This window comes from Anarhichas minor, unplaced genomic scaffold (assembly GCF_050575085.1).
Source record: "Anarhichas minor isolate MPS153535 unplaced genomic scaffold, ASM5057508v1 ptg000042l, whole genome shotgun sequence".
Classification (NCBI taxonomy): domain Eukaryota; kingdom Metazoa; phylum Chordata; class Actinopteri; order Perciformes; family Anarhichadidae; genus Anarhichas; species Anarhichas minor.
This window is the reverse complement of record NW_027466488.1, coordinates 12,146,527-12,158,714: the sequence shown is the minus strand read 5'-3', so window position 1 is coordinate 12,158,714 and position 12,188 is coordinate 12,146,527. Positions and strand designations below refer to the sequence as shown.

The 12,188-nt window shown below is 40.3% G+C and overlaps 1 protein-coding gene across 1 annotated transcript in view; it reads left to right on the top strand.

Moving 5' to 3' along the window:
- The window catches only part of adamts17 (ADAM metallopeptidase with thrombospondin type 1 motif, 17), a 153,089-nt gene that overhangs the window by 19,474 nt on the left and 121,427 nt on the right, over positions 1-12,188 (top strand). The window contains exon 8 of the mRNA XM_076110240.1: positions 6,565-6,722. Coding sequence (XP_075966355.1) covers positions 6,565-6,722 — 158 coding nt within the window. The remainder of the gene's footprint in view (positions 1-6,564; positions 6,723-12,188) is intronic.

Here is a 12,188-nt window from a genome sequence, read left to right as displayed (position 1 = left end):
AACTCTCTTTAGACCCTAAGAACATAACTGTTAACTCTCTTTAGACCCTAAGAACATAACTCTTAACTCTCTTTAGACCCTAAGAACTTAACTGTTAACTCTCTTTAGACCTTAAGAACATAACTGTTAACTCTCTTTAGACCTTATGAACATAACTGTTAACTCTCTTTAGACCTTAAGAACATAACTGTTAACTCTCTTTAGACCTTAAGAACATAACTGTTAACTCTCTTTAGACCTTAAGAACATAACTGTTAACTCTCTTTAGACCCTAAGAACATAACTGTTAACTCTCTTTAGACCCTAAGAACTTAACTGTTAACTCTCTTTAGACCTTATGAACATAACTGTTAACTCTCTTTAGACCCTAAGAACTTAACTGTTAACTCTCTTTAGACCTTAAGAACATAACTGTTAACTCTCTTTAGACCTAATGAACATAACTGTTAACTCTCTTTAGACCTTATGAACATAACTGTTAACTCTCTTTAGACCTTATGAACATAACTGTTAACTCTCTTTAGACCTTATGAACATAACTGTTAACTCTCTTTCGACCCTAAGAACTTAACTGTTAACTCTCTTTAGACCTTATGAACATAACTGTTAACTCTCTTTAGACCTTATGAACATAACTGTTAACTCTCTTTCGACCCTAAGAACTTAACTGTTAACTCTCTTTAGACCTTAAGAACATAACTGTTAACTCTCTTTAGACCTTAAGAACTTAACTGTTAACTCTCTTTAGACCTTAAGAACTTAACTGTTAACTCTCTTTAGACCTTAAGAACATTATTGTTAACTCTCTTGTCAAACGACATATTGGTTTTGGCTTTGGTTGTCAATTTTTACTATTTTAGTTTTAAGTTTTATCTACTGAAAAATCAAATTATTCACACAACTCTACTTGGCAGTAGAATACTTAGAATACTTAGGTCACCAAGCATGTAAAAGCTTCTGAGTTCCTAAAAAGGTTTGAGAAGATTTCCTACATTAACAAGTGAGAAGATTTCCTACATTAACAAGTGCAGCGACCATTCTCATGGAATGGAATGGGATAGGTTAAATATATTTTTGACCGTCTATCTTTTCGCTTTGATCAGTTCTCTGACTGATGTGAACAATGTGAATTTAACTCCAAATTCCAGGTTACTGAAATACTTTGGGTTAGATGTATAAACCATTTGTACGCACAAAAACTATGCTTATGTCTATTCCAACACATAAAGGGGTATTTATTTACAAAAAAAAAAAGCTTTCTAGAAATGGCTGCAGGTGATATACAGTGTGAAATGGGTTTCAACAGGATTACTGTGAATGAATCATGTTTCTGATGTTAAATAATAATGATGAATTAGATTTTACCAAGAAGATGTTTGCGGAAATTTGCTGAGTCAGGGAGACGGACACTATAAATAGCCTTAGCCATGTGTAATGACAGCTGCTCTGGCATTGTTAAAGAACCTGGCTGATGGGACTCAGTCAATGAGAAACATGTCAAAGCAGTGCACTTTCAACAACTAATATCCAATCAGAGGTGGAGCAGACACGAGTATGTATTTTCCCGTGCCTCCCTTCCCTCCACCGGGCCCAGCAATATCACCTGGGTCTTCAGCAGCGTGTTGTCGGTGTTGGTTCCCAGTGGGGACTCAGCCTCTGCACCTCCTCCTGTCAGGAGCAGAGCTTTGCCTCACTGCTCCTGCACTGTGCTCTCCTCCTCCCCCTGGAGCTCCCGCTGTAGGTTGAAGGCCGCAGTGAAGCCAAATCAGGGTCAGTTGGCGGTGGACTGGTTTCTGCTGGATTCTGAGCTGAAGGAGTTTCTGGTGAACCTGCATGATTTCATCTGATTTTACCAGAATCTGACCCGGTGGCACCAATGACAAGCATTAAGAATAACTATATAGAAATGGACAATCTTCTCTCTGATGGTCTTCTTTACTGATGTAGGTCATATAGAGCAATGGTCCCCAACCACCAGGCCGCGGACCGGTACCGGGCCGTGGATCATTTGGTACCGGGCCGCACAGAAAGAATAAATATTATATTATTTCCGTTTTATTGATTATCAGAGTCTGAAATAAGTTTTATTTTGAAAAATGACCGGATTCTCTCGCAATTGCATCCGCCTGTGCATCTTGACATGTCAAGACGCTTGTCTCAGTCATGTTACCTCAAAATTTAAGCCCGCAAACTAGCGAAAATTAGTAAATAACTTTTGGAGAGCTTCTTTGCAAAGGGGGAAAGGCCCACTAAGGAGACAGAAGAAGAGCCTACAACTTCCAAGAAAATTAAAGCTTCATTTAACAGACAACATCAGGAGTCTAATTAAATATCAGGAGTATTTCTGACGCGCCAAGCCCGCTCTGCAGTATATGTGGCAGACAGAGGATCAACTCTGCTAGTGTTTGGGATTAAAATCAAGGCTGAATATCCTGAGATCGCCACTAAAGCACTGAAAACCCTGCTTCCATTTCCAACATCCTCTTTGTGAAGCGGGATGTTCTGCAGTGACGGCAATCAAAACAAAATGACGGAGTAGACTGGACATAAGGAACACACTTCGGGTGTCATTGTCTCCCATTACCCCCAGATGGGACCGTCTCGTTGCAGAGAAACAAGCTCAGGGCTCCCACTGATTCAGCGTTATTGTGAGTTGTATTTATTTATGCATTTTATATTTGTTTTCATGCCGATCGTATCATTTTATTTCGTCGTGTTTTTCCGCCACACCTTGAAAGCCGGTCCGTGAAAATATTGTCTTACATGAAACCGGTCCGTGGTGCAAAAAAGGTTGGGGACCTCTGATATAGAGGATCAGGACTAAACTGAGACTGTTTCAGAAACCAGTTAAAAGTTCCTCATAGTAACTTTAGAGGAGCCGAAGATCGAACCGCTGATATTCTGATTGAGGGATGATCCGCTCTACCTTCTGAGCCACAGTAGCACCTCATATTGGGGGTGGTTGATGTTAGGTGTTAAATGTGGACACACTGTGTTTGGGTATGTCTCTACTGAGTCTGTATATCACCAGATGCTTTCATGTACATAAATAATTGCACAGAGACAAAATCAAGTATTGTCTTTGTTGTGACTGGTTCTGATCTGCCTGACAGAATGTAAAACTGAGCTGTCCTACACTTTACAATGCTGCAGATTGACAAACGTGAAAGAGGGGTCATCCTGAGACCTGACATGTTTCATTAATACTTGTACGGTGTATAACAATCTAATTGTATACTATTTACAATTTTTGTCCATTCTAGCGGTATGCTTCTATTGATCTATCAGTCCACCACTGTGGTCCAAACTCTACAGCTATTGAGTGGATTGTAATTATATTTGGTTCAGACATCTTGTCCCCTTCAGGATGAATTCTGATGACTTCAGTGTTCCCTTAACCATTCAAACCAAAATGTAATTTTGTTCAATATTTCGTTCATGACCAAATATAACAAAGTAATGGCTTCCCATCAGCCTCTGCTGTACTTTGTGTTTACTGCTATTTGTTAAATTTGTTTGTGCTAATTGTAGCATGCTAACACACCAAAGTAATAAAATTAACATGCAAAACACTTTAACTGCTTGGCATCAGCGTCTAGCTTGTTAGCATTCTGATGTCAGCATTTAGCTCAAAACACAGCTGTGCCCAAGTACCGCTAGCATGGCTGTAGTCTTGTTTTCTACTCTTTCGAACCCGTCTCTCGACACAAATTGGAACAACCAGTCAGGTTGCTTGATGCTCAGCTTCACACAATGCACTGTTGATATTACCATTACAAAATCTTCACAAATATAGGACTATTCAGGGTTTTTAATGTCTGAAAATGTGGCGGAGGTGGTACCACCCTTACCACTAATAAATATATACATTGTTATATACAGCAAATATATTTTAAAACAAATGTAAAACATGTCAGTAGAATCAAATTGTTTGTGAAGCATTTAAAAAAGAATTTTAAAATAATTGTATTTTCAGTAATCCCCTCAAATTATTTTTAAAAGACAATTTTATGCTCTTTTTCGGGTGGATATTTTTATCTCAATTTATTGTTGCAACATGTTTACATGCATTAATGCTCAAAAACCTTCTTGTTTTTCTCATCCTGGCTGTGCTGCACCTCTTCTCATCATCTCTGTGAAATGCTGTTTGAGCAACGAGCAATGATGTGTTATGATGTGCATTTATTACCTGCACAACATTCCATGAAAGTAAAAACCACGTCCTTGGGTGCTAAACGCAGGATCAAGCTGTGGAAGGCCTCCAGTGATGATGTCTGGTCGTGGTGACTCAGCTTCTCCACATTGACAACTCTCTTGTTGACCAGGATGTTGTCCTCTTTGTGGAGTGGAATTGACCCTTGAGTAACATTACAAAAAGTGTGTAAAATAGCAGCGCATAAAAACAGTCAACACACCAATCAGTCAACATCTATCGAGCTAAAGTCTTGTCCCCTGAAAAATCAGCAGACCACAAATATGCATGTAAACACAAGCTCGCACAATATTATTTTATGACATAAATACAGCCCGGCTGTCTACCTCGAGACCAGCTGCACTGTTGGTTATAGAGATCGGCCTCCATATAACAAAGCTACGGGTAAAATTGATGTTCTTCATCTTTTGCTGGGATGTGTCCGGTCGACCTATTGTCGTTAGTATAATGAAAGGCAATGGCGGCCCGTGCATTTTATACCTGGGCCTTCACTGCTGTCCTGCAGCTGAAATACCACCTTATAACCACATTTTGGCACCACAGCTATTATTCATTTTTAAGGCTGTAACTATATACATCTTCGTATTAAACCGTTCGGTACGAGTCGTTTGAATAATGCTAGAGCATTTCGAAAATGCAAAAGCCTAAAATCAGGAAAATATAATGTTCTCAGCTTGTCTGGCTGTGGGATCCGCCATCATTCCTTAATAACAAGCCCCGATCCAAAGAGATTATCATAGAATTTTACTTTCACAACTTGAACATTGAACGTACTGCTCTGCAATGTCTTTCCTCATCTCAGTCTCCTCTGTCATGGTGCATCTCACTCAGTCAGAATGCCCATATTTGATTGGCTGAGCTGCATCACGTGATGTGATTCACTACCCATCAGCCTCTGCTGGCTGTTAAGTTTCGTTTCACGATAGTCACGTGCTCGCCCACTGACCAATCACAGCACACTCTGCACCTCGCGGCAAAGCTACACATGGACACTGAGCGGCATGTAATGCTGACGTCATTATAGGCCGGCGCGCAGGCTCTGATAGTCAAAGAATACGCCCAACATGTCAAACTAAAGATCTGATTGGTTGAACACTATGACAATCAACAATATCGTCCCCATTTACTTTAATCTGCACTGGATGCACCTGAGACTCTGCAGGCCTCTGCCTCTTTCTTACCTAGAGACACGGAGGTGAAATCTGATTGGATAAAAGCTCTACTTAAAACAAGCTGCACTGGAAGCAGAGCAACTGAGGAAGACAGTAGCTGTGCAATGATAAAATAAGATAATGGGAAAAATCTTTTTATAAATTATAATACATGAAGTGTATTTAAGAAACATTATTAAATTATAAAATAGATATAGCTTTGTGATTCTGTTTAGGCCAGCAGAGAAGGCCTTGCAGGCCCTGACGGCCCGCCACTGATGAAAGGAGACCAGTAGTTCACAGCCAGCCAAAAACCAGCGATGTAACAGTCATGAAAATAGCTAGAAAGTTAGCCAAATCAAAGTGGATAGCGGCCGTAACACTACAGCTTGTAATTACAAACCTACCTCCTCACTTCAAATCTATTCAAGATCAAAATATTTAATATTAAAATATTCAGCCGTCATATTCTACACAGTGTTATGTGGCTGTGAGGCTAAAGTTGATAAGCAGAGCCGTTAGAACACAATAACGTTAGTTACCAACTTAGCCGTGGCCTACAGCTGAGCACTTGAACCCGGCTAGTAACGTTAGCACATCCACAAATAATAAATCATAATTACAGGTAGTGATCCTGAACCGCTATCGTCTTTCAGCATCATATTTCAGCAGTAAGCGTTTAAAAAATCCATCCGTAAACTGTGTCCAGTTTTGAAACTTGTCCTCTGTAAAATGCAATAAAAAAGGTTTCCGGTTCACTTTGCTTATTACAATAATAAGCAAAGTGAACATATTGCACGACAGCGGCATTATACCACAGTTGTAGTTGTAAATTCACCAATGCTACTCTTGTTAGAAAAAGCTGTTTTCCATGAAGACACTGGTCATATTTTTGTTGAGAGCAGGAACCAAAGTTAACGGAGGCGGCTGCCTTGCAATTGTCTATGAAAGACAAAGTGGCAGTCCCTGCATTACTTTAATAGAATAGAAGAAAGAATTGTCAAAATGCAGCAGTTTTTTTCTCATAGAAATGTGTATAAAATGTTAAGTATAGTGCACAAATCGAATTGTGTCATTTTGTCGGCATTCTCTTAATAATTAGTATGTGTGTGTGGTCAAACAGTGTGGGTCATTAATAGGAGGGTTAAAGCAAAAGGAGACACAGTCACAAAGTAAATCTGCTCTGTATCTGTTCTTCAGGAAAAGCTAAAGGTGGGCCATCATGGAGAAAGGTATCTGGAGAGCTTCTGTCATTGGCAGTATCAAGAATTTGGCAGGCTGCGCTACCTTGGCACCAACCATTTCCCTGGTGGATGGGAAGACATCCCACCAGTGGACACTGCTGTGCTGGTCACCAGGTATGTAGCCAGCACTTCCTCTATCGAATGACTGCTAATGAATGGTAATAATGAATTAAACGTCAGACCATTTGCTTCAGTATAAAGAAGAGCCAACTAACACAGTAATTCATTCAAATTATTTTTAACACTACCTGCCTAATCTAATCCTGAACTAAAGATTGATTTGTCTATTAGCTGCTGCTCTGCTACTTCACTTGGGTGACAAGTTTACAAAATCTTTACAGTAAGGCAGTCTTACAGTCGGTAAAACTGCAGCTATGTTTTACAAAGTCAAAACACAGCCTTACCTTTATCAATGATTTTACTATCTATGGTGTCTGATCCAAAATGCCTCTGCAAATGACTTCTGAGATGGTTCTATTCATACATATGGGAACTTAGCTTGACAAAGCTGTACATCGAAAAACTAAGTGTGTTCAGTGTTGGTTGATTTTTCTGTGGAGCTGTTTTAACGTCAGCGGTTAACGCTATCTCTGGATGGTGGTGTGTGAGCCACCATGTTCATAGTAATTCCGGAGTTTTTTTTACTTTCATACGGCACTCTTTGCAAATCCCATGTGTCACATTCACGTCTTTCTTGCCTTCCTTGTTAAAAAATCAAAAATAAGTCCAGACATTTGATTTAAACGCAGTTGCCGCATTTCTGATTACTTTCTGAGATGACTCCATTTTTGTTTTGACCAACGTCACTGACTTTGAGCATGACCGTCCAAGAAAAAACTGTCTGTCTTGTGGACTGAAGAAGCAACTGCAACGAAAAAGTTTACTTTATACAGTTGCGGGCCATGTATTTTATACCTTGGCCTTCAATGCTGTCCTACTACAGTTGAACCACCTCCTAATAACCTCATTATGACACCACAGCTACGGGTTAATTTGTTCGTGTAAAAACCTCATATTCACATAACAATGCAACATTTGACAAGTGAAATAAAATGTTACATGAAGCTCAACACATATGAGGGCTACAAATACACTAACTGCAGAGTGCAGATACATGAATACGCGCAAAACTATAAAGGATGCAGGGCTGTCACTATGATGCAGCATCCCGCCATGCTGCGTCATAGTGACAGTCAATGCATATAGTCAAAATCAATGTAATTAACACAATGACAAGAACAAACTCACAAGAACCAGTCCCAGTTGTATTTCTTGAATACGTTTTAATTAGTGCTGGGCAACGATTAAAATATTTAATCGCGATTAATCGCATGGATTTTTTGCGATTAATCGCAATTAATCGCATTGTTATGACAAAGTTCAATAATGAATTCAAAAGTAGTGTATTGCGCACTTTTATTTTAAAAGTACTGCTATATGAACAAAAGGGCAATAACATTTGGTTTGCAAACACTTATTAAAACAAATAAGGTGCTTTTTAACAGCAGTATTCTCTTTACACAGTAGCGATCATATTTCTTATATTATATCATTCCTATATCATATGTATATTTTCCCTTTAACTCACGAGATGCAGGTAGCATGTTTTATACTTAATGTGAATATAATTCATACTTTGTTGGCATCTTATTCTGAAAACCGGATGTTCGTCTGAAGAAACCGGATGTTGTCTCACGCTAATATTTCCGCTAACTTTCAAAGTCCTTCGCTCGCTCCCGACCTGTGCCGTTTGAATGCGTTAACCGTGAATTTCAGCATATAGGTGCACTAAAAGTAAGTGTCTACTGACTTTACCGCAGCGATGTCCAGTAGTCTCCAGGCAGAGCAACAGCTGGTGCACGTTGTAATGCCGCTTGTCTTGCTTTTGTTTATCTAAACTTCTCCCACAAGTTGCATCAACGTAGTCTGCTGAAGACTTCCTCCACGGACTTTCAAAATAAAAAAATGCGTTAACGCGCTATAAAATAATTGTCGGTGTCAATTAATGAATGCGTTAACGCGATAATAACTCGTTAACTTGCCCAGCACTAGTTTTAATGCGTTTGAGGGCTGAAAATGTCCGCTTGACAGAGGCAGCAGATATTGGGATTGTCACCGCCAAACATGCCAAAACGCTAAACATGTAACGTCACGTAAAAACTTCTTACATATCTTCAAACTTTAACTCTTACTGCTACAAAGTTCTGCTAGCTAGCTGACCAATCAAGCCGCACATTAATGCTGACGTACTTGTAGCAGGCTCTGGCATGTCAAAGAATACGCCCACCATGTCAAACTAAAAATCTGATTGGTTAAAGACTATGACAATCAACAATATTGTCCCCATTTACTTAAACTGCAAAGGGATTCACTTGTAATTCTGAAGGCCTTAGGGCAGATTTTTTTACTTAGAGATAGTATAGGAGCGAAATCTGATTGGACAACAGCTCTACTTAAAACAAGCTGCGCTAGAAGCACCGCAACTGAGGAAGACAGTAGCTATGCAATGAGAATAATAAGCTAATGGGAAAAATATTTAGAATACATGTAGTGTATTTATGAAAAATCATTAAATTAAAAAATAGCTATAACTTTGGGATTCTGTCATTATCTAGGCCAGTAGAGAGGGCCTTGCTGGCCCTGACGGCCCACCACTGAGTTTATATAACAAAAGATAAAGGTACTTGGTGTCGTGTATTACCGTATTTTCCGCACTATAAGGCGCACTTAAAAGCCTTTAATTTTCTCAAAAAACAACAGTGCGCCTTGTAATCCGGAGCACCTTATATATGGATCAATTAGTTAATTGGTTGATCCATACTGGTTGTACACGGCGCTCTGTCAAAATGTTTCAGTATGACTGGTAAACTACAAAGCCGCACCGCGGTAAACACCGGTACTGTGCTTACTCCTAGTCCAACACCACTTGTGTGTATAAAGACCCCAAAATGGCACCTTTCAAGAGACACGCTTACGACGCTGAGTTAAAACTCGTTTTATACGTAAGTTGAACAATTTCGAGAGTTACTATATTGTGAATGCACTAACGTTTGATTTAGTGGTATCAGACTGTTTCTTTTACGTGTTTACTGAATCAGGGAAAAGTTCCCCTCTACGTTTAAGTTACCGTATTGTGAATGAAATCAAAAATCAATAAAGTTTGACTGAATGATTTATCTGACTGTTTTGTTGACATTCCCTTTAGCACAGCTCCATCTAGTGGATGCATAACGCAACCCCAGTCAAACGTTTGACTGTAGTAGCTTCTATTCTATGCGCCTTATAATCCGGTGCGCCCTATATATAAAAACAGTTCTAAAATAGGCCATTCATTGAAGGTGCGCCTTATAATCCGGTGCGCTTTATAGTGCGGAAAATACGGTAATACAATTTTGCCACACAAAGTATTGCAATACTATGCTGTATCGATTTTTTCCTCAACCACCATATATTATTATACAATAGCTTCATTTTACTCGCTTGTCATGACATCTTGGATGCGGGGATTATAAAATCACATATTACCTGAAACGTCGGGCTTCAACTTTAAATAAATCAGATTTCAAAAATATTGTGGTCTATTCTATTGTATGGGAACTTCACCAGTCCCTCTACGTCAAAATGATGAGCATAACGTCATAAAAATGAGCCACCCAGTACAACAAATAAATGTTTACAACAAGATGACAACCCAGAACAGCTGATCAAGGAATTCATGACCACTCACCGCAAAATCTCCCCAGACACAGTTAAGGACATTACATTCCACCAAGTACACCGCATCGGAACCAAAAACCCCGCTAACAAATGCTCGCGTCCCATCGTTGCACAATTCGAACACTTCAAACAAAAACAACAGGTACAACGTCACAACAGACAACTGAAAGGCACGGACTATGGATTTAACGACCAATTCCCTCGAGAAATCCTGAACAGATACTATTCCCAACTCATGCAAGCAGGAAACAAAGCAGGAAATAAAGCCGTCATCTCAGTTGATAAATTGTACATTGATGGCAAACTGTACCTTGACAAAAATAACCCCCTGACTATTCTAGTTCCATCCTGCATAATCTCTCTCTCAATCAACCCCCCTAAATTCCTCTGTTTAATCTATGCTCAATTTGTATGTAAGAAAATGCACAATGGTTTTACCAGCACCTTAGCACTGAGAGTTTCTGCCTTTTGTATTTACGTGTTTTTTGTTTTGTTTTTTTAACCAGCAACTTAATTATCTCCCAAATCTCAGACATGCTAATACACCCCATTATCATTAGTGACTATGCGCCTGTTTCTCTCACCTAGAATACAAAACATTCTCGCAAACCATCCAATATATGCCGATTCAATACATCCTTACTTAATTAACCTGACTTTGTAAAAATCATATAAAATGTCACATATAAGAAAAAGAAAAACAATGAACAGGACACATACTTTGAACAAAAGATTAAAGAACTAGAGAACATCAACACAAATAATCCCACAACACAATGTCAAAATGATTTTAGTCTATTTACTGGCTTGATTAGTGATCAGAGTCGGGTGAGTGAACAGGTGAAGGAAGTTAGACAAATGAGGAGGGAGTGGCTGACAAGTAGAGGGAGGAGGGTGTGAAGCTGAATGGTAACAGAACCTCCTCCTCAAGGGACGGCTCCCGACGTCCCAAAACAACCACAACCAAGCCAGGCGGATGGAGGGGGCCTGGAGGAGGGCTAATGTTCATCACACATATCCATCTCGACCTCCTCAGCATCAGTGGGTGAGATGTCTTTGCCAGAAGACGGCTCCTCTTCATCCTCCCCAACATTGGTACAGTGGTAGACCGGTAACAAAGTCCAAGGAGATGTGGGACCAGGGCCGATAGGGCACAGGCAGAGGTTGCAGGAAACCAGCGGGAGCCCGGTGGGATGGCTTGCAGACAGGACAGGCGTTGACGAACTCCCGGGTGTCTTCCTCCAGAGTAGCCCACCAGAACCTCTGCTGCAGGACCTCCCTGATGCGCTGGATCCCGAGGTGGCAAGTGAGTCTGGAGCTGTGGGCCCACTGAAGGACATCGGACCTCAAGGTCTGAGGGACGAACAGGAGGGCAGGAGCTACGACCGGGCTGGTCCTGCAGGGCGGCCTTGACTCTCTCCTCTACCTCCCAGGTGATCGAAGCAACCAAGAGGGGGGCAGAAAGGATATTGTCATTGCCAGGGGTGGAATCCCCTTCTCAACAAACTGGCGGGACAGGGTGTCAGGCTTGACGTTGCGGGCACCGGGCCGTGAGTGTAGATCGTTTCAATAGGGCCCATACTGTTTGTTCAGTAATTGAATACATTTTGAGACTCATCAAATCATTCACAGATTTTGCAGCAGTGGCCTCCCTCATATGCACAAATGTCCTCCCGTCTTACTGTTTCAAACTCATTTTAATTAATGCAGTTCACGGTTATATTTCCAAACATCCGCTGTGAGCACAGATCGAGGTTTGATTTTGTGACACTATTTGGTAAATACAGGATAACCACCGCTTCACCTGGCTTTATCTTAAATAAGGTACTGGAAGTATCAAAAAAGCAGCACTATTTGGTGAAA